At 42.8% G+C, this 23,889-nt stretch overlaps 1 protein-coding gene across 1 annotated transcript in view; it reads right to left on the reverse strand.

Annotated features, from left to right (window-relative positions):
• Positions 1-4,704: 4,704 nt before the first annotated feature.
• ube3b (ubiquitin protein ligase E3B) overlaps positions 4,705-23,889 on the reverse strand; it is a 54,690-nt gene continuing 35,505 nt past the window's right edge. The window contains exons 19-28 of the mRNA XM_084322826.1: positions 15,664-15,783; positions 15,373-15,549; positions 14,735-14,845; positions 13,076-13,213; positions 12,889-12,954; positions 9,524-9,582; positions 9,230-9,412; positions 8,482-8,593; positions 7,310-7,402; positions 4,705-6,328 (exon numbers count right to left, since the gene is read on the reverse strand). Of these exons, the coding sequence (XP_084178952.1) occupies positions 6,137-6,328; positions 7,310-7,402; positions 8,482-8,593; positions 9,230-9,412; positions 9,524-9,582; positions 12,889-12,954; positions 13,076-13,213; positions 14,735-14,845; positions 15,373-15,549; positions 15,664-15,783 (1,251 nt within the window). The 3' untranslated portion in view covers positions 4,705-6,136. The remainder of the gene's footprint in view (positions 6,329-7,309; positions 7,403-8,481; positions 8,594-9,229; positions 9,413-9,523; positions 9,583-12,888; positions 12,955-13,075; positions 13,214-14,734; positions 14,846-15,372; positions 15,550-15,663; positions 15,784-23,889) is intronic.

Below are 23,889 nucleotides of genomic sequence, written 5' to 3' on the forward strand. Positions count from 1 at the left end.
AGCCAGCCACTCCCATTCCTGCGAGGGCCGCGAGGAGGATCTGGTGGTTGACTGTGTCGAAGGCTGCAGATAGATCTAGGAGAATCAGGACAGAGGAGAGGCCTTTCGCTTTTGCTAAGTGAAGTGCCTCTGTGACCGCAATGAGGGCTGTCTCTGTGGAGTGACCAGTCCTGAAGCCTGACTGATTAGGGTCTAGGAGGTCATTCTGTAAGAGATAAGCAGTAAGTTGGCTGGATACAGCACGTTCAAGTGTTTTAGAAAGGAAGGAGAGAAGAGAGACAGGACGGTAGTTGCCTATGACGGTAGGGTTCAGGGATGTTTTTTTTTATGAGGGGCGTGACTCTGGCTTGTTTTAGGGAGGTGGGGACCACCCCTGAGTTGAGTGAGGAGTTGATGGTTGCAGTTAGGAATGGGAGGATGTCTGGTGCTATGGTCTGGAGGAGTGGGGAGGGTAGCCGGTCCAGCTGGCATGTAGTCGGACGGTTCGACGTTACCAGGGTCAGGGTCTCGGCTTCTGTAATGGGAGAGAAAGATGACAGAGTGAAGGATGAGGTTCTCGATTCAGCATTTGGAATGGGTGGGGGTTGGGAGAAGGAGCTGCGGATGTTCTCCACTTTTTCCTCAAAGAAGATCTTCGGCAGAGAAAGATGAGGGAGGGGGGGGTGGGGGGGGAGTGAGGAGGGAGGACATGGTAGCATGCAGTTTGCGTAGATTCTTGGCAGAGGCCTTTATGGTGAAAGAAAGAAGCGTTATCCGTGCGTTTGCACACTTTAACCCTAGATCTGGATACTTCCCATGGGGGTCTGGTGACAGGTCCTCTACATGAAAACTGATGAGAACCACTGGCACGGTGATGTCGTCGCTTCATCTAATAATAAGAGCATCCGCACACTCACATCTGTGCAAGAATAATTTATTAGCAAGCTTTAGGACAGCTCAATTCATAAATAAATATGATTAAATAAATATGATTCTTGCAGATTTGAGTGTGCTGGTGCTCATTCAGTCCGCTCCAGCACCTCAATAAAATAAGGCTACTACTGCTTCAGAAAGTACTGACTAGGGGGCGGTCAGGTGGCGTAGCGGAGATTGCGTTCGTCACCAACGCCGGAGATGCTGGATTTGCGTGTTCGAATCCAGCTCCCGGCGTTGTCACCAGCTTGGCTGGCCGTTCAGCTTGGTCCTGGGCGTTGTGGACAGCGACCCCTACAGTTCGGTCGGGGCGCCTGCTCAGCAAGGGTAGGATCTGGAGAGAGGTAGTGCGGCCTCCCACACGTTACACTCTCCCAGTGAGAATCTTGCGTCGGAGGAAAGCATGTGAGTCTCCGGTCTCTCGGACCAACAGTAGGGGAAAGTGCGCAAAAACCTGGAAGGGTGGGATGGGAGAAAAATCGGAAAAAGAAGGAGGGGGAAAAAGATAATAAAAAAAATAAAAAAGTACTGACTAACACAAAAGACAGCAAAACACATTCATTTACATTGTTAAGTAAAGGTTTTATATAATAATGGTGTACATGATTTAAGAATTATGTTAATGTCTCACAGAAGAAATAGTATCATACACATGGACAAGTTTTACATGGGATTTGCCTTTTCAACAACTTATTTCACATAGTGCAGCCGGTTTCAAAGACACTTTTAAAAAGGGAGACAGTACTTTCGTAGGAGTGTTAGACATTTCCTGGATAATTTTGTATCGCCGGCTCCAGCAGTGCCTTGTAGCCGTGTACAGCCTGGCCAACTGTTAAGATTTCATGACATCATTTAAAACTGATGAGAGACCTCATCAAAACACAACAAACTAAAGCTTGTGAGGTATCCTTCGTTCTTCTCAGCGAGTGCAGTCAGTGCACTCACCGCAGCCCCGTTTCTGTAGTGTTTCAAAAGTTTCAGCATAGAATCCTTGCTATAGCTAGGGAAATAGATTGAAAGAGAGGGGGGGTGGGTGCATTGATATCTTCCAGATTGATTTGTCAGAGATATATATAAAAAAAGATTCCAGTTTGTGTAGATTTCAGTTACATGGAACAAAACCACAGTTAGGCCTATATTACATTTTATACATCGATTTCGATTAGAAATTATACTGTGTATTGTGTTTAGTTAGAGCCTAATATCAGTATCGGTTAGAGAGATAGCAGTTATGACCGTCAAGGTAGACGACTAGACGTTAGTCTGGGGTGCTTACTAATAGTACAGTCATAGTAATTCACCACTCACATACGATTTTTGCATAATACAGACAGTCAAATAGGCTATTATGTTGCTTGTTTAAAGCCCTAAACCAGAATTCTAGGTATATGTACATATGCCATTGACTTGTAGATGGAAAATATGCTTTTTGAAATGTTCTTAACCCATCATAACTCCAAATACAGTTCAGCTTTACACCAATGTGCAAACATTTCCCATGTAAAAGCTTTTAGTTGTCATATCAAGAGCTCACAGCTCAAATCTTCCTTCAATACCGTACGTGGGTTTCCAGTGGTAGGGATACCTTTTGTTTATATGTTGATTGAGGATTAGGCTTTTATACCCGTTATATTCCTATAAATGTGTCTCCTCTCTAGCAATCAATTTAAACACCTTTTCAATAACTAATTATGTAATATTACCCTGTTTAATGCAACATTCACCAAAAAAAGGGTAAATTTCACCCTCATCTCCCTTTGTCAAAAGCCAAAAACAAGAGCAGAATTGGCTGTGCAAGAGAATACGATTTTTACAGAGGGGAGGGGGGGGGTGGGGGGTGCAGTCAAACAAAGCAGTCCGATTCCGTTCATGAACCAGCACATGACATCATGTTGAGGATTTTCTCTGCCTCCAGTTTATTTTTTTCCACATGCCTTCAAAAGTCCTCAGAATTGTGAGAGCATCCTTGTTGAACTCTCCTTGGTGGTTGTTGTTGTTGTTGTTGTTGTTGTTGTTGTTGTTGTTTTTATTATTGTTATCCTTTGACTGCCGGAAAACGCTTTAGAGCGTCATTCCCGGCCATGCTCAAGTTGCCGGAGGACGCTGTACAGCGTCCTTATATCAATATTTCAAAAATCTGCGATCGGATTCATATTTCCCCTCCGCTGGCCTGAGATCCACCAGGAGGACCCACTGAGCTCTCTGGCGGTTCAGGAGCGCCATCTGGTGGCCGATCGGCGCAATCGCCAAACAGGAAGTGCTATGGAGGTTGTGCTGGTCGACCATATTACTTCCGGGCACTCTGTTTGGCTCACGGGACTCGATCTCGACACAATACATAGCGATCGATTGCCAATAACTCGATAAACAACATGATTTGGACATATATACTATTATACAAGCTGGAAATGGACCCGATATTTCTACATACCATAATAGGTAAATGACTGTTCCACGCTCATCGCCCAACGGCCCGTGGAGGATACGGTAAGATTCAGCGTTATTTTTGATCGCATTCCATATAAACTGTTATGATGAACATATCACCCACACTAGATGAATGATATAACGCTGCCCACGGAATTATAAACGATCCCCCGCCCATCCGGTCATCATCAGATCATACGTAGATCATTCTAGAAGTACGTCCAATTGAAATTTTTTATATCGCCCCGATTGCCATCAAACTGTATTTCATCATCAATATAATGCATTTGGGGCTATATATCACGTTCTGGAGAAAGCTGCAGAAAGAGATGAAAACATACTTATACATTAGACCATACTTTACTATGAATATGTGAATGAAAAAGTTTAACGTTGCTACACAATGAACAATACATATAGGACTTTGAATGGGCCCTAATAATGGCAATGTAGCAATAGAATTAAAAAAGTTATAGCCATGCAAAGAAGGGGTACTTCTCCATAGACAAATAGAGCCGGCAACCTATGGTATATAATGAATTTAACCCATGGCACCCAAAGTGTTAACACTTTGATCGCCGGGGTTAAATTCATAATTTACCATCCCTCGCCAGCCATATTTAACATGGAGAAGTTCCCCTTCTTTGCAGGGCTATAACTTTTTAAATTGTATTGCTAAATTGACATTACTATGGCCCATTCAACATCAAGTATCTATTGTTCAGGGTGTAGCAACGTTATACTTTTTCATTCACATATTCATACTAAAATACGGTCTAAAGTATAAGTATGTTTTTATCGTTTTCTGCAGCTTTCTCCAGAACGTGATTTATAGCCCTAAATGCATTATATTGATGATTGTATACAGTTTGATAGCAATCGGCGCGAGATAAAAAATTTCAAATGGACGTGCTTCTAGAAGTTACTACTTATCATCTGATGTTGACCGGATGGGGGGGGGGTCGTTTATAATTCCGTGGCCAACGTTAGATGATTCATCTAGTGTGGGTGATATGATCATTAGAGCAGTTTGTATCGAACACGTTAAAAAATAACGCTGAAACTAACCGTAGCTTCCTCGGGCCGTTGGGCGATGAGCGTGAAGCAGAAATATTCCTATTATGGGATGTAGAAATATGCGATCCATCTCCAGGTTGTATAATAGTATATACGTCCAAATCATGTTGTTTATCGAGTTATTGGTAACGGATTGCTATCCATTGTGTCTAGCTCGAGTCCTGGGACTATTAGCGAGTGATCGGACCGAATTGGAATGAGCACCAGCTTCCGTTTCCTGTTTCCGGTTTGAGCGATCCGCCAATCGGCCACCAGATGGCGCTCTTGAACCGTTGGAGAGTTGAGGGGATCAACAGTAGATCTCAAGTCTCCGGGGGAGAAATATGATTGCGATCACAGATTTTTGAAATATTGATATCAAAGACGTGGTACGGCGTCTTTGGCAGAATGAGCATGGCGGGGAATGACGTGGTAAGGCGTTTTTGGCGACCATAGTGTTAATAATAGTAGTGGTAATACAGTAGACGGGAGTTTCATCTCTCTCTTCGGAGCAGGAGCAGATAAAGAGCCGTGTCCTAGTACCTTGCCCCGTGTGTATGGCTTGATTCCGAGAGATGCGGTTACCGTGGTTACACTTGAAAGACAGAGAGTCAGATGTGGGACGGCGAGGGGGGGGGGAGGGACATACATGAGGCACTCAGGATTCTTTGAAGGTGTAGTGAGAAATCTTCCCACTTGTAATTAATATAAACAGTGACAACCTTGCAGGGACATGTTGCATCTGGGTACGTGCGATGAGGTTGTACTGGACACCTCAAAATAATACTAACAGACTTCCAGTTCTATCTAAAAAAAAGATGATAACAGCAAGTGATGGGGCATTTTTTTTTGTCTAAAGCAGAGAAACAAACAAACAATTTTTGGGTGATGAAATATGGACACGTTTTAAAATACATCCTCAGCCGGGGAACAGTAGTGTGGAGAGATAGACTGAGGTCCTCCAGGGATCGACTTCCTTAATCCATATGGGGACACGATGTAATCAACACAAGACCACCTCTTATGATTCAGTCCTCCTTCATGAAAGACAGACAGTGAACATGAAGCGAGAGATTTGTCTTCTCTTCATGAAGGCTGCATCATGTTCATCAAGGCCTTATCAAGACGCGTCTACTAAGGGCTGATAGTCGCTTGGCTAAGGCGGTCCGAGTTGTTATGAATAACAATGCGCCCTCTTGGTTTCCGCTCAAGTGAGTCAGTCACGTGTCTAATGGCTTGCATTGCATCTGTATTGCTTTCCAGTTCGCTTGACAGTTCGCTTGACAGAGTGTTAGATCTGAGAATCACTCTTGTTAAGCCTGAGAGATAGTTGAGATCTGGCTGTTATGTTTCAGCATTAAATATATGACGTATTGGATTATGGGGGAGTGGTAGAGGAAGATCATGAGAAATCTAATCCAGCTGCGAAACCAGCATTCCCTTCTTTGTTTCTCCAGAGCGGAATATATGATGGCGGATGCTCAAAAAAGAATGGGGGGGGAATCACATGGGCTGGAAAAGCCTTCGATTGGCTGGACCTTCCAGGCATACTGGACTTAAGTTGAGTGGAACTAATCTGGATCCCATTAGCAGAAACGAAAGGAATGCATTATGGTTCCTTTACGATTGCCCTTTTGTTTTGGCGACGCTCCACTGATTTGACGGGGGGTCCGGTCCAGGTAAGCCCGGCCCATCGCTCGGCTCAGGGCTGCACTGACGAGGCTGTCCCGGCGCGGCCGCGCTAGGAGAGCTCGAAGCCTGTGTTCATGCTGATGGCGTAGCGTAGCTTGTCGCGCAGGATGCTCTTCTTGCTGTAGTTGGGCAGCTTAAGCAGGTTGAAGCAGGTGGACGAGGTGGGCAGACGGCCGCCGGGCTCCTTCTTCCGGATGGTGAAGAAGCCCCTCAGGACACTCCCGAGGGTGTCTCCGGTGTCCTGGACACGGGGAGCAGGACGGGAAGTGGAACGTGGTTATTAACAGGGCGGGGCGATATCACGCCGATGTTTACTGTTTATCATCTCTCTTATTGTACAGTGGGGACTTTTTGATATTGTGAATTGTGATAAACAATTTAGCTGTTTAAATTAATTATAAATATATATGTAAATATATATGTGTGTGTGTGTGTGTGTAACTATATGTTAAAGGGAACAAATTCTGTGTGTGTGTGTGTGTGTGTGTGTGTGTGTGTGTGTGTGTGTGTGTGTGTGTGTGTGTGTGTGTGTGTGTGTGTGTGTGTGTGTGTGTGTAAATATATATATTATATATACATACAGGTGCAGCTCAATAAATTAGAATGTGGAAAAGTTATTTTATTTCAGTAATTCAATTAAAAAAGCGAAACCCTCATAGATTATAGATTCATTACACACAAAGTGAAATATTTCAAGCCTTTATTTGTTTTAATTTTGATGATTATGGCTTACAGCTCAAAATTCTGTATCTCAGAAAGTTTGAATATTACATAAGACCAATCAAATAGAAATATTTTTAATATAGAAATGTCGGCCTTCTGAAAAGGCCGACATTTGTATTCACTCAATACTTGGTTGGGGGTGGGGCTCATTTTGCACAAATTACTGCATCAATACAGCGAAATATATCGACTTTTCCACGATATTCTAATTTATTGAGCTTCACCTGTATATGTGTGTAAATAAATTACAATATATTTTATATTGTAAAATAAAAAATATTTTTTTTTACATATCATCCAGCCCTAGTCTATCAGCACAAACATAAAACATGGAAACATAAGCAAAAAGAAACAAAATGTTAGTCTACTAAATAATAGTATAGTGATGACATCCATTCACAACTCAAATATTTTACACAGGAAGGAAGCCATCCGCCTTAGCATGCCACATGTAACATCTCTATTTGCAGTCAATGATGTCCTCTTTTCTCCCTCTTACCTGATCGTCTGAAACCTCCACACAGCGGATGGAGAAAGGTGGTTTGAGGTAGGCAAAACCTAGAAGAGGTGGCCTTGAGCAGCTGGTAACAAACTGTCGGGACACAGGTACACAGAACACACAAGTTTAACCCTTTCACTACCAAAGGGTTAACCCTTTTACTGCGACAATACAGAAGGTTAATCCTTTCACTACCACACGACAAAGGGAACCATCTGTAGTGTGTTAGTGAAAGGTTAACCTTCTGTAGTGTGGTAGTGAAAGGGTTAAGAGTAGGGATGTCCGATATTATCGGCCTACCGATATTATTGGCCGATATTGGCATTAAAAGGTAATATCGGAAATTATCGGTATCGGTTTTCAATTTTTTTAATTTATTTATTTATTTATTTAACTTTTATTTACCCAGGCAAGCAAGTAAGAACAAATTCTTATTTAATTTATTGTCAAAAGTATGCATAATGTTGTGTTAATTCCACGACAAGATATATGTAATGTTAATTACCTGAAATGATTCCGTTTTTTTGGGGGGGAAACCCAGCATATATCGGTATCGGTTGATATCGGTATCGGAAATTAAGAGTTGGACAATATCGGTATATCGGATATCAGTAATAAAGAAAAAAATTAAATTAAAAAAAAAGCCAATATCGAACATCCCTAGTTAGGAGACTAGTTTTCGTCTTTCTAATCATATTTATAGTCTTTATTGTTATCATGCTTTCCATGTGCCCTGTATGTGAGGTGTCATTGTCTGTCGTACCGCATGTCTTTTCACCACATCCACCACAATACACACTCCTTTACACGCATTGTCCAAATAGAGAGGTATAGCAGTCGTCTGGTAATCTGGAGGTTTCCTGTGCGATTCTCGGCACCTTGCACGGTTGCCTCCGCCGTCGGTGTGTGAATGTGAGGAATAAAATTGTAAAGCGCTTTGGATAAAAGCTGCTATATAAAATGCACCATTTACCATTTAAATATAGTGTTAACCGTCTGTAGTGTGGTAATGAAAGGTTAACCTTCTGTAGTGTGGTAGTGAAAGGGTTAAGACAACAGGCTGTCCTGTAGAAAACACTGCACTCAGTAAAGCTTTATGTAGTGTAAACGCTTTCGAGGCGGCTCTTATTAAAAGCCTGTCGACTGTTAGACGTAAAAAGAGCTCAGCTTACCTTCAGGAACATAGCCCTCTCTTCAGCGGTGAAGTCACTGGACAGGATGTCCCACAGCCAGATGATGACCCGGTGGCTGCTGTGGAATCCTCCGTAGTACACAGTGTGTTTCCTGGAAAAGAGACCGCTTTAATGAGTGTCTTCATCTAGTGTATCGTCTTCTTATACACTTAGTTACTGTACGTGAAACATAAAGGGAAACAATCGCACTGGAAGCCAGGAGCAAAAAGGTACCATTATGGAGGTTAGTGATCAGCCGTTAGGATACTGATTAATGGTGAATTAAGGCGCCCGATAGCCGATATATACTGTATAAGACTGATATTAAAAGGAGTTGAGGGAATGAATATTGAATATGGCAATGCCGTTTTTTTCTGTACTTTGAAGCAATATTTAGTCCCTTTTCCGGTAAGCTAGCATGACGAGGTGGGTATCTACGGATTCCTTGAAATCTCAGGTAATGTTTTCTTATTTCAAACCTTTATTTTAACTCAAAAGACGGTTAGGCTACACTGGCACACCTACTTCCAGTGAATGACGCTAAGCTAGGCTAACGGTGCGGCTGTTCCCTAAGCCTAATCCATGCACAGAGAAGAAAAGGGTATGTATCTGCTTGTCTAACTCCAGGGTAGATGGCAAATAAGCTAATGTCCCAAAAAGTTGGCGTGTTCCTTTAAGGCCCGATGAGCGGATATATCTGTCAAACCCTAACATGGTGATGATGGTAGAAGATGAGGAGCTCACGTACTTGAGGTCGTCCAGGTCGATTTCAGCGTTGTCCCCCGAGACGAGGCGCTGGACCTCCGGAGTGGAGAACATGTGCAGCCACTCATGGTTGATGATGCTGCGAAACCCCCGGATGAAGGCCGCCGTCTGCTCCTTGATCTGGGTGTGCATCCGGAAGTGAGCCATGAGGTGGATGTAGCTGATCCTGTGAGGGAGGAGGTGAGAGGAGGTCAGAGGTCAGCGGGGAAAAAACACTAAACAACACGTTTATTATTGCTTCTATACAATAGAGAAGATTTTCACAGATTTTACCCACTTGTTTTCATTTGTGACCAGCATAGTTTTCCCTCCAGGTATCAACTCGTGACAGACCAGCTGTGAGGGAACATTAACACAAACTTAACACCCTGGAAGAATTTCATGCATTTAATGCTACAATCCGAAATTAACCCTTTATTCGCCAATGACGTGTTACCACGTCATTCTCCGCCATGCGTAATCTGCCAATGACGCCGTAAGGCGTCTTTGAGATCAATATTTCAAAAATCTGTCATGTCAATCATATTTCACCCACGGAGACTTGAGATCTCCTGTTGATCTCCTCTCAACTCTCCAACGGTTCAAGAGCGCCATCTGGTGGCCGATCGGCGGATCGCCCAAACATGAAATGAGCGGCAGGAAGTGGTCCTCATCCATATTCGGTCCGCTCGACACACTGGATAGCGATCCGTTGCCAATAACTCGATAAACAACATGATTTGGACGTATATATTATTATACAACCTGGAAATGGATCGCATATATCAACATCCCATAATCGCGAACTTTCTGCTCCACGCTGACCACCCAACGGTCAGAGGAAGCTGCGGTAAATTTCAGCGTGTTTGCTTATTATGATCCATATAAACTGCTGTGATCTATGTATCGACTTATAAACCCCCCCCCCCCCCCCCCCTCCAGTCACCAGCAGATGATGAGGCATGACGATTAGGACCTTGTACAATTGAACATTTTAATCTGACGTCAATCGGTATCAAACTACATTTGATGATGTAATATATGTATTTATGGCTATAAATCACGTTCTGCAGAAAACGATAAAAACATATTTATACTTTAGACCGTATTTTAGTATGAATATGTGAATGAAAAAGTAGAACGTTGCTACATCCTAAACGATAGATACTTGACGTTGAATGGGCCATAGTAATGTCAATTTAGCAATACAATTTAAAAAGTTATAGCCCTGCAAAGAAGGGGAACATCTCCATAGACTTACAGTACTGGCAGACAGTGGATTAAGATCAGAATAATCCCTGGCAGATAAAGGGTTAATGTTCTTGAAAATCCTTTTTCTTTTTTACTTTCTTAACACATTGACTGCCAGCCATTGTACTCATCAAAGTACCCAGTCTGCCACCATTGAAAGCCTATGGAGTGGCTCACCTTCTTTGCAGGGCTATAACTTTTTAAATTGTATTGCTATATTGACATTACTATGGCCCATTCAACATCGATTATCTATCGTTCAGGATGTGGGAACGTTATACTTTTTCATTCATACATTCATACAAAAATAACGTCTAGAATATAAGTATGTTTTTATCGTTTTCTGCAGTAATTCCTAGAACGTGAGTTATAGGCCTAAACGCATATATAGATTATCGATTGCGGTTTCTTCCCTAGACACGCTATATTAAAAAATTATGCTTCATCATGCGTGAAGGAAAGGGGGGGGGGGGGTCGTTTATAATTCCTTGATCGTCACTAACTGCTTTATGTAGTATGGGTTGATTTATTGATCAGATGGTTTATAAATAAAGAAATGTACAATTGGGCTGAAAATAACGTTAGTGTCCTCCTACCGTGCGTCAAAGAGACTGGCGGTGAAATATCCCAAGTATAGGACGTCGATCGCCTAGGTCCATTTCCGGTTTGTATGTCGCAATAAACGCCGAAATCATATCGATTATTAAGTTTAGAAAGTGATCCATTATGTACATTGTGTCCGTCGGGAGCCTTACAACGATATCCGACAGCCGGATGAATTTAATCCTGTTTGCCAGTGTAACTCGCCCGACCATCCACCAGGCGGCGGTATTGAGCCGTCGTTGCCTTCACCTTTAGGGTCCAGCTGGAGCGTTGCGGGTGTATATATGAATTATGTACAGCAAGGTCTGGCGGTCAAAGCATGGCGGGCAATAGCGCTTTAAAGCGTTTCCGGCAGTGGATGTGTTAAATGTTATGTTTTTGTAGGTTTTTATTGTTTTTTTTGCTACCAGGCAGTCCGGTAGAGAGAGAGGAGGAATGGGAGATAGATCGGGGAAGACATTCGGCAAAGAACTCCGGGTCCGGGTCCGGGAGTCGAACCCGGGTCGGCCGCGTTGCACCGCAGTGCTGTATGCGGTGCGGCACTCGGGCGCCCCTTCTTTTTACTTTCTTAAAGGTGCTATAGATGATATCTTTATTTAGATTAATCACCTTTTTAAAATAATACATCCACAGAGCTTTCAGAAAGGTGTGGAATAAAAGTATTGCTTCTCGCTCCAAAAAGATTATTAACAGTTTGAGTGCCAGCCATTAACATTGGAAACATGGTTAAATGCCACCACCCACTTCAATGATAGCGTTGTGAACGCATAATCTCTGTTTTACATTATGGCTATGTGTCTAATCTGCCTGTCGCTTATCAATGACTTGTTTGCAGTCAACATTGTCGAAACGTATTGTTTTTTAATTGGTTCATTTTCGTTTTATAGCATTTTGAAAAGCCCTCGTTTTCAAGGAAAATATATAGATTCTGTGATAAAAGGCATTTAATAATAATAATACATCTATTTTATATAGCGCTTTTCCAGGTGCTTTACTGGAATATTCTAGCATACACAAAAACGTTGTCATTTTTCGGCCTATTTATGAATCGTTTTCAAATAAACGCTAGATTATCGATAGTATATGTGTACTTATGCACGCTATAGAGGCGGGCTGAAAAATCGATTCTCTCATTTCCTCATCAGCGATCACACACGCATAGGGCAAAAGCTTATATCTCTTTGAAAACAGCTCTGATTATCCTAAGACTGGTAAAATAAATTCCTTACCTGAGATCAGATGTTATCCAAAAAGATTATTCCAATTCCTGATCGCCATTCCAAATATCGATCACGCTTATTGATTACAGTGTTGAGTCCTGTAAATACATAATCCACGCGTTTTCCGAGCCGGTGAGCACAATCGATCCTTCAGATGCCTTGACGGAAAAGTTAAATGAGCAAACTGACCACTCCCCCTGCATCAGTGTAAAGTAATGGGGTGCAGTTACACAGGGAGAGACGATAGGGGGCAGTATCTTCCCAATTGAGCTCAGAGAGACTCTAACCCGAGGCTCGATTGATGAAATATGAATTCAAATCGCCAATAAAGTAAAAAAAAATACAAACAACCGCTATTTAGCGTCTGGGGCACTCACAGGTCGGCATGAACTAACGACAAAAAGCGTCCATGGCACTCAATGTGTTAATTTATTTATTTATCATAAAAAAAAGTGCAGGTCCAAAATGAATGTTGTTGTTTACATGTATCCCCCCTCCCTACTTCCCATTTCCCCACAGGTGCGAACAAAAGAACAAAAGCGCGAACAAAAGAATGCAGCACAAACTTGAATGTAGCATTAACCCTTACCTGCCCCATGACATCCTCGTCATATGATAACGACAGTCCTAGATCTCCCACATCCCCATCATAACGCTGAAAGAAACAAAACACACACAAAATGGAACACGAGCCATAAGAAAAGAGAAAAGCAAAAGTAATATAAAACTCAATAAAAAAAAAACTGTTTCGGCAGAGGTGAATTATCATTACTGACCTTGATGGAGGTGAGGTTCTTGTAGAACTCGGAGTCGAGTGAGGGCAGCTCGTCGATGGAGCTGTAGAAGGTGCTGTGGTGGTGACCCAGAACCTGGCTCAGGAAGAAGGAGGCGAAGGGGACATCCACCACGATGCCCTGAACACACAAGCACAACAGACCTCTCTCAAACCCGCCCTCTTTTCTTGATCCTCCCATCACACGCAGTGTGAAGAAAAGAGGGGGCGGGTTTGAGAGAGGTCATACCAGGTCCACAAGATGGCTACTTTAAAAAAAAAAAAAACTCCCAGAATACACACTGAACTAGGAAGGACAGCTTTTTCTCGCTTCACACCTTGGGTATGGAATGGGCTACAGGACCATATCCACTTAGATATCCTGGTCTCTCTTACTTACTTACTTAGGCCCATCGCTCCCAATGGAGCATAGGCCATCTACGACTTTTCTCCATCCAACACGGCTTTGGGCTGTCCTTTCTGCCTCCCCCCAGGTAGTTCCTTGTCTCTTGAGCTCCACCTCAGTGTCCCGCCTCCAGGTGTTCTTAGGCCGCCCTCTCTTCCGCTTCCCTTGGGGATTCCAAGTCAGGGCCTGGCGTGTAGTACTGGTAGCCGGTTTCCTCAAAGTGTGTCCTATCCATCCCCACTTTCGTCTCAGGATCTGCTTCTCCACTGGTTCCTGTCTTCCTTTCAGCCATAGTTCCTCATTCTTGATTTTGTTTGGCCACCGGATCCCAAAGATGCGTTTCAGACAGCTGTTTATAAAGGTCTGTATCTTCTGCAATGTTCTTTGTCATTTTCCAAGTCTCTGAACCGTAGAGAAGGATGGATTTGACATTTGAATTGAAGAGCCGCACTTTGGTTGTCATGGCGATGTCCTTGGATGACCAGATGTTCTTCAGAATGATGAATGCTGCTCTGGCTTTGCCTACTCTTGCTGTGACGTCGCCATCTGTGCCGCCCTTCTTATCCAAGATACTGCCTAGGTAAGTGAAGGAGTTGACTTCCTGTATGGATTCATCACCTACTGTGACTGTGTTGTTGGTAGAGGTGTTGATCATCATTAGGTTGGTTTTCTTCCTGTTTATTCTCAACCCAGTCTCAAGGGATGTAGTTGCCAGCTTGGTTGTCTTGTCCTGCATCTGGTTGTAGTTGTGTGACAGGAGAGCCAGGTCATCAGCAAAGTCGAGGTCATCCAGTTGTGTCCACAGGGTCCACTGTATGCCGTTTTTATTTCCTTTTGTGGTGGTCTTCATAATCCAGTCTATGACTAGGAGGAATAGAAAGGGCGATAGGAGGCATCCCTGACGCACACCGGTCTTGATCTCTCTTGGCGAATTTAAATCTCTGTTACATAAGAAGAATGTCGCTGCTTTCAGTCGGGTCCCCACTGCAAAATTACTGTATTATACTGTGATACACTTTTAATATCATGTAGACTATTCTGTTTTTGTGTTTTATGTGATGTATTGTATATTGTATACATGCACATTTTATTGCTGTGTGATGTATCGCAAATGTTATTGCTGTTATCTTGGCCAGGTATCCCTTGGGACTTCCTGGTTAAATAAAGGTTAAATAAATTATATTTTTTTAAGTAGTAAAAGAGATGGAGAGATACTAGCACTCCACGAGATGCTTCTGTCAGACGTCACACACGTACCTCATACATGGCCTTGCCGAGCATCTTCCCCACAAACTCAAAGAGATGCAGGTGGTTCTCGTGGATGTAAGACGTAGGCGAGGGATACAGCCTCTCGTTTCCACTCGTAGTCTACGGGGGACACAAAACTGGCCGTGAGGATGATTCATTCAGATTTCCTTTATTGTCATGTATTTCAGTACCTTACACCAAAGAAAGGGCTAAATTCAATTTGTTGTGGTCCCTCGACCATAGCAGCTTCCAATAATATAAATACAATAAAATTAGCATAGAATAAGAATAAAATAAGATAAAATATGACTAAAATAAAGATGACTATATACAGTTCTAAAAAGGTTGCAGTGTAGATATTGATAACAGGATGTAGATATTATACTATATAAAATGTAAATAACAAAATGGCTATGTATGTTGTGTGATGTGCAATGAGCAATGTGCACATTTTTAGCAGTGTGTAAAATGCAATGTGCAATACGGTTTTATCAGCCGCAACAGTGTTTCTCAAGTGTAGTCCGGGGGGGATTAGGGGGGGCGTCAATGGGCTCTGTTGACGAGTCTGATCATAATAACCAACATGACCATTATCAGCAGCAGAAGCAGCATGGTTTAAAAACTAAATTCTTATCTGCCTGAATTACCTTAAAGAGGTTGAGTGCAGGGTTGAAGACTTTCTTGATGATCTCCTCCAGGAACTCTTTGAAGACGCCGTCCTGGTCGATACCGGCCTCGTCCACTCCCAGGTCGTTGACAAACTTCACACGGATTACACCTTTAATGGAGTTGGGAGGCAACCGGCGGAGTTGGTCGTATCCATCCTTCAGAGAGGGCATCGACGGGCATTATTGTTGGGTCACTGTCATTATATACTTCTTGGATTTATTATTGTTTTTTTTTTACCATGCCAAAAATTTTATCAACCGCCTCCATACCTCCAACATCCGCGATCGGCGAATGGTAATGTGGGTGACATGTGGAGAGGCGGAGCTTGTTTCCACCAATCCTAGACTCTCCTTCTCCTTCGTAACAATGTTCCGGAATAGCAGCACCCTCTGCATGGGGAGGAAAATTAACCATAGACTGAATATGGCGGTTCAGCATTTATATAACTGAACCTTTGAGACAGAGAAACATAAGTCCAGCTTAAAGGTCCTCCACTCAAAAACATGTTTCTACAGTTAACTCCTCTTTGGAGGCATGACTTTGACTATACAGATTGTTATTTGTGCAGAACCTGTCACCAGGGAGCCCTTTTTCACATTCTTCCACTGGAGGGGGAGGAGCTTCTCTGTACTTCCTCATCCAATCGTAGCCGCCTGTGTGACGCAACTAATCCTGGGAACCTATCATGGTTCGCTATTGCCCAGCTGGCCACACTGTCATCCAGGAAATGCTAACTGCTAATGTGAAATGCTGACGTGAAGCTTGCATTATAAGTTGATACATCTAGTGATGCATGAAAAAAAAGGTTTCAGCTCATCTCTTATTTATAACAAGATTGTGTTAGCTAAGAAGTGTTGTGATTGGGTGAAATACATTTTTGGTGAACCGTTCAGGTGGAAAAATAGGAAGTTTGGAAGAAAACGTTCTCAGTGAGGGCAAATGTGTAGTGATGCTGCTAAGCCAGTTTCCAGTAGTTTATTGAAGATTTTTGGTGGATAACCCTTATTAAAAATGTAGTTTTCAGATAAACGCTTTCAAAGTTAATTATCTAAAGATGTAAGTTGGAGTGTTGTGTACATTAATAGTTAAAGACAGTAGAGGTCGAGTACTTTCAGATGATGTATCACGTGCACCCTCTAGGTCAGTGGTTCTCAAACTGTGGTACGCGTACCACTGGTGGTACTTGGTGGTACTGCTGGTGGTACTTAAAAAAATATATATAATAATAATTACTTTTTTTTAGTCAGGCCACTGAACTTAGAAGCAGGACAGGCCGAGTCTATTCGAAGCCCAAACAATTCGTGCTTCCGCGTTCGAGTTTTGCGCTCTGATTGGCCACTGACCTACGCTATTACGCCCCCCTTATCTACGCCAGTTATCTACGCCACAAATAGACGCTACAGGGCAGCGTGGGGCTCTGAGAGTCACAGGGCAGGTAGTGGCAGGAAGCAGAGAGCCTTGCTACTACTAGCCGTGGAGCTAGTCTTTGTTTCACCTAACACTATTGCTCCGTGATCATAGCCATTCATCTCTAAAGCTAACCACTATTTGTAAAAGCCACAACCACGTTACCATATTTGTAATAATGTAAATCATTGTGTCGTTGTACATATTGTGTATATAACGTTAGTAGCTAAGTTAGCTAACGTAGCTTAGCTTGGTAGCCAGCATTCTCGAAACTCCTAACAATGCCAGATTTAAAATGGTTCTCTCCTCTTTGTATACCTTTGTCCTCACAAGTATTCTACCAGGGAACTTATGGACACGACAATAGTAGTAGTTATAAGGTGTTTGAGCTTGTAACGTTAACGTTAGTTAGCTCATAGCTATCGTGGTAGCCCGTTTCGTGACTGATGCACCGAGTGGGGCTGCGTCTATTCGAATCCCAACCGGTTCATGCTTATCAACATCGAATCCCAACCGGTTCATGCTTATCAACATGCCGTGACGTGTAGCTTGCTAGCCGGCATGAATGGCCGATTTAAAATGGTTCTCTCCTCTTTGTATACCTTTGTCCTCACAAGTATTCTACCAGGGAACTTATGGATACGACAATGAGAATGCTGGCTACCAAGCTAAGATAAGCTACGTTAGCTAATTTAGCTACTAACGTTATATACACAATATGTACAACAACACAATGATTTACATTATTACAAATATGGTAACGTGGTTGTGGCTTTTACAAATAGTGGTTAGCTTTAGAGATGAATGGCTATGATCACGGAGCAATAGTGTTAAGTTCACTTCTACTGCAGCCTTTACGGTAATCTGTTAAAAGGTGAATGGGCTCTGTTGTTGGGTGTGTCTTGTTTGGGACTGGAGGAAGGCTGTGGCCACTACGCTGTGGAGAGCGTGTAATAAACATGAATGAAAGATAACGGTTGTCTTATTTGCAACTTAACATGGTAGCAGAGGATGTCGGCCTCTAACGTTACTAACTACAGGCAGCCGCCTGGACTGGACGAAAAGACGTCTTTTGAGAAGTGGAAGAATGAAGTGGAAATGTGGAGTCGGGTGACGGATTTAGCCAAGAAGAAACAAGCGTTGGCTGTTGCTCTATCGTTGACGGGTAGGGCGAGGGATACTGCGTTGGAAATACCTGTCGATGATCTAAATAAGGATAATGGAATGGTAACTTTGATTCGGGAACTTGACAGGGTGTTTTTGAGAGAAGAGAAGGACCGGGCTTACGAAGCCTATTCGGAGTTTGATCAGATTTCGCGAGGAGACGGCGTCTCTATGGTGGACTATATTGTTGATTTTGAACAGAAGTACAACCGGATCAAGAAATTCGATATGGTTCTACCTGACGCTGTTTTGGCATTCAAACTGCTGGATACAGCAGGCCTCGACATCAAAGACAAACAACTGGCATTGACTGCCTGTGGTAAGCACACCTTTGTTGATATGAAGTCAGGACTGAAACGTATTTTTGGAGAAAAAACGGAGAAAAAGGCAGGGGGCATTACTGTGAAGCAAGATGCAGCTTTCTACACAGATCAGAGACGAGAGCAGCAGAGGCGGGAGCAGCCGCGATCTCAAAGTGGACAAGTTAGAGGGCCATTCGCAGGCACAAATCCGCTTGATAAATTTGGAAGACGAACGAAGTGTGGGATTTGTCAGAGCACATTCCACTGGGTGAAAGATTGCCCAAACAAAAAAGAATATGTAAAGGTGACGGAAGAAAATGAAGAACCAGATGAGTGTAATATAACACTTTTTTCTAAGGAATCAGATGCAGAAATATTCATGGTTGAGGCTCTGGGAACGGCTGTCATTGATACGACATGCACAAGGACTGTATGTGGTGAAAAATGGCTGGATAACTATGTTGGGGGACTAAATGAGAAACAAGTCAAAGGGTTGGTTAGCACAGAGAGTAGCAAACCTTTTAAGTTTGGGGATGGGCGAGTTGTACATTCTACAAAAAAGGTCAAGATACCAGCCAAGATAGGAGACACAAAATGTTGTATTGAAACAGAGGTAGTCTCATCTGACATTCCTTTACTGCTCAGTAAAACGTCGCTAAAGAGAGCAGGAGCTGTGTTGAACCTGGAAAACGATACAGCTATAATGTTTCAGAAACCAGTAGCTCTGGAGTTGACTTCATCTGGACACTACTGTCTGAACATACTGGATAAAGAGTCCCCAAGTGAAGCATATGAGAATGTGGTCCTGGCCATCACAGATAATATGACCAATGTGGAAAAACACAAAGCTTTACTTAAACTTCACAAGCAATTTGGACATGCATCAGTTGATAGACTAAAGAAGCTGCTGACAAATGCTGGAAACACGGATGATGAATGCATTGCTATTCTAGGGGAAATAGTAGGAAAATGTGAGATATGTCTCAAGTACAGCAAGGCTAAGCCCAAGCCTGCTGTTGGTCTGCCCATGGCCTCCAGGTACAACGAGACTGTGGCAGTTGATCTACATGAGCTAGAACCAAATGTGTGGTACCTACACATTATCGATCACTTCACTCGCTTTAGTGCAGGTAGCATCGTGACCTCAAAGGAGCCAAGTGTGATAGTGAACAACTTTGTACATTCCTGGATCAGTGTCCATGGTCCACCTGAGCGTCTCTTCAGTGACAACGGTGGAGAGTTCAATAATGAGGAAATAAGAGACATGGCAGAGAACTTCAACATCGAGATCAAGACGACTGCTGGCTACAGTCCATGGAGCAATGGTTTGCTGGAACGCCACAACCAATCCCTTACAGAGATACTACTGAAGGTAAAACTTGACAAAGGACTTGACTGGAAAACGGCTCTTGATTGGGCACTCATGGCAAAGAACACAATGCAGAACGTGCATGGCTACAGTCCACATCAGCTGGTGTTTGGACAGAACCCGAACCTTCCCTCTGTGTTTGTTGACCAGCCACCTGCTTTGGAGGGAACTACAATGAGCGCATGGGTGGGAAAGCACATAACTGCATTACATGCAGCAAGGAAAGCTTTCACGGAGGCAGAATGCTCAGAGAGAATCAGACGAGCTCTTCGAAAGCAGCTTCGTCCAACAGATGAGAAGTATGAAACAGGAGACAAAGTGTTCTACAAAAGGACAGACTGTGTTGAATGGAAAGGCCCTGGGGTTGTGATAGGGCAAGATGGGGTGGTGATTTTTGTACGTCATGGTGGGACATATGTCAGGGTTCATCAATCTAGGCTGCGAAAAGTGCACCCTGGGGAAAGTAATACTGTGGGCAATATCGATGTATCTGTTAGTGATAGTAATGTGCCTGTTACTGACAATGATATGAATAGTAACAGTGGGGACATGCCCGTTACTGATGGTGATATAAATGGTGACATGAATAATGACGTAGAGGCAGCGGGTGTAGCAAACCAGGATATAGATAACCCTCATGGGATCAATCAAGACAATTATCACCAGACCGGCATAAAGGTAAAAACCGGTATAAAGGTAAAAACCGGTCAGACAATCAGCTTTGTGGATAATGTAACAGGGGTTCCTCACACAGCTAAAGTGATGGGACGAGCAGGAAAGGCTACAGGAAAACACAGCAACTGGTACAACCTACAGTACTTAGAACCTTTTGACATCACCGGGGGTCAGTTAATCTTACTAAAGTAGACAATCTTCAGGTTAAGCCACTAGATGGTGTAGAACTAGATGGTGTAGAACTAGATGGTGTAGAACTATGCTCTGATATGCAGGAAAATGATGTATTAGTAACAGAGGGTGTATCATTTGATAAGGCTAAACAAGATGAAATCAGTAACTGGAGGAAAAATTAGGTGTTTGAGGAGGTGAAAAATGTGTGTCAAAGACAGGTGTCAACGAGATGGGTGTGTACGCTTAAAGAAACCCCTGATGGTATCATACCCAAAGCACGGCTAGTGGCTAGGGGTTTTGAAGAATTTAACACTCAAGATCTACAGAAGGACTCGCCTACATGCTCATCAGAGTCCCTTAGATTACTCATGTCAGTTCTGTGTCAGAAAAAATGGACATTGAACTCTATGGACATAAAGTCAGCTTTTCTTCAAGGAATGGAGCTGTCTCGGGATATACACATCCGCCCTCCTCCTGAGGCTAAAAGTGACGGGACACTGTGGAAGCTGAAGAAGTGTGTCTATGGACTCGCTGATGTCTCTCTCTACTGGTACAACAGAGTAAAAGCAACGATGATCAAAACAGGGGCCACTATGTCACAAGTTGATCCTGCTGTATTCTACTGGCTTGATGAAAACTGTATTGTGACTGGTGTTCTTGCTTTCATCTGGGGTGGCTCACACGCATTTGCCACGACGACCATCCCCCACCTCAAAACAGTTTTCCAGGTGGGACGTGAGGAACAAGACAACTTTCGCTACGTGGGGATGGAACTCTCTACAGTAGGTGGAGAAGTGCTTGTGCAACAGGAGATCTACATAAAGAACCTTCAGCCCATTCTCATAGACCCATCAAGAGCGTTGCACCGTGATGCTCTTCTCACAGAGTGTGAGACTGACAACCTAAGGTCAAAAATAGGACAACTCTTGTGGGTGGCTAGACAGAGTAGGCCAGATATCATGTTCGATACATGTGTCCTTGCAACCAATCTAAAACATGCTACTGTGCAAACTATGCATGACGCAAATAAGGTAGTACGAAAACTGAAATCAAATGTCACCCTGAAGTTTCACAACTTAGGAAAGGAGGACTCTTTGAAGCTTGTTGTTTTCAGCGACGCATCCATGGGAAACCTCCCAGATGGGGGAACACAAGGAGGGCATCTCATCGTTCTGATGGGTGAGAAAGGACGATTCTCTCCAATCTGCTGGAAATCAAAAAGGATCAGAAGAGTGGTTCGGAGCACGCTGGCAGGAGAGACACTAGCCCTGGCTGATGGTATTGATAATGCCATATTTTTGTCCTCCCTCTACTCTGAACTTACCACAGGTATGGTCAAACAGCGCACCCTACCTGTGATGTGTGTTACAGACAACTTCTCCCTTGTGGAGGCTATCAAATTCACCAAGTCAGTGACTGAGAAACGACTGAGACTGGAAATAAGTGGAATCAAAGAACTTATCCAGAACAAAAGGATCCAACGGATTCTGTGGTCTACTACAAAGGACCAGCTGGCAAACTGTCTGACCAAAAAGGGAGCATCTTCCCTTGTGCTGCTTAAAGCACTGAAGGATGGACAGTGGAAGCTAGATGACTGAATAACTGGTTATGATGACTGAGTTTATTTATTTTTGTTTTCTTGAAATATCCTTGCAGTCTATTTTTTTTAAGAGAGTGAGATTTGGGTTTTTGTTTTCTTGAAATATCCTTGCAGTGTATTATTTGTTTAAAAAAAGAGAGTGAGATTGTTAAGTTCACTTCTACTGCAGCCTTTACGGTAATCTGTTAAAAGGTGAATGGGCTCTGTTGTTGGGCGTGTCTTGTTTGGGACTGGAGGAAGGCTGTGGCCACTACGCTGTGGAGAGCGTGTAATAAACATGAATGAAAGATAACGGTTGTCTTATTTGCAACTTAACAATAGTGTTAGGTGAAACAGAGACTAGCTCCGCGGCTAGTAGTAGCAAGGCTCTCTGCTTCCTGCCACTATCTGCCCTGTGACTCTCAGAGCCCCACGCTGCCCTGTAGCGTCTATTCGTGGCATAGATAAGGGGGGCGTAATAGCATAGGTCAGTGGCCAATCAGAGCGCAAAACTCGAACGCGGAAGCACGAATTGTTTGGGCTTCAAATAGACGCGGCCAGGCCAGTGTTTCTAGTTGCGGCGGCGCGATAGTTAGATAACCTAGGTGGGGAACAACCAGGAGATCACTGTGACAGAGAGTAATGCAGTCTAAACAGTCATAAATCTTTTATTCAACTTCAGCCCTGATCATAACCATTTTTATTTTTAGATTTTTTGTAATGTCAGATAAAAAATGAAATACTCCCACCTTTCTGAAAAGAGTTGTTAAATCTGACATTACAAAAAAAAAAAAATCCATCCAAATCTGTGTTGTTGCTAATCATTGACACATGCCTAGCCTGTAATAATCCCCCCCAGAAAAATGTACTTTGCATTTGATATATTGAAAATATTTAACTTTTTGTGTGTTTTTTTAACAATAATTTGTGATGCCATCACACAAACTGGCATTTAAAGGGTTACAATTAGAAAATGTATTGAATGTGTTTTTTCTTTTTTTTTTAGCACTTTGATCGCCATGGGTTAAATTCATAATTTACCATCCTATTTGTCTATGGAGAAGTTCCCCTTCTTTGCAGGGCTATAACTTTTTAAATTCTATTGCTACATTGCCATTATTATGGCCCATTCAATGTCCTATATGTATTGTTCAGGGTGTAGCAACGTTAAACTTTTTCATACACATACTAAAATATGGTCTAAAGTATAAGTATGTTTTTATCGTTTTCTGCAGCTTTCTTCAGAAACGTGATTTATAGCCCTAAATGCATTATATTGATGACCAGATACAGTTTGGTAGGAATCTGTGCGAGATGAAAAATTCAACTGGACGTACTTCTAGAATGATCTACGTATGATCTGATGATGACCGGATGGGCGGGGGATCGTTTATAATTCCGTGGGCAGCGTTAGATGATTCATCCAGAGTGGGTCATATGTTCATCATAGCAGTTTATATGGAATACGTTAGAAAATAACGCTGAATCTTACCGTATGTTCCTCGCGCCGCTGGACGATCAGCGTGGAGTAGACCTTTTCGATTATGGGATGTTGATCCTGATGAACCATTTCCAGGTTGTATAATACTATATACGTCCAAATAACGTTGTTTATTGAGTTAGGGCGAGCGATTGATCATCCAGCTCCGGAAAGGAAATATGATTTCGATGACAGATTTTTGAAATATTGACATCAAAGACGAGTTACGGCGTCTTCGGCAGAATGAGCATGGCTAGGAATGACGTCTTAACTCGTCATCTGCGATCATAGTGTTAATGGGAACTATTTTAATATTTCTTTCACTATTTGGGCACTTTTACACAA

Source organism: Notolepis coatsorum (genome assembly GCF_963971535.1).
Source record: "Notolepis coatsorum genome assembly, chromosome: 10".
In the NCBI taxonomy this organism is placed as follows: Eukaryota; Metazoa; Chordata; class Actinopteri; order Aulopiformes; family Paralepididae; genus Notolepis; species Notolepis coatsorum.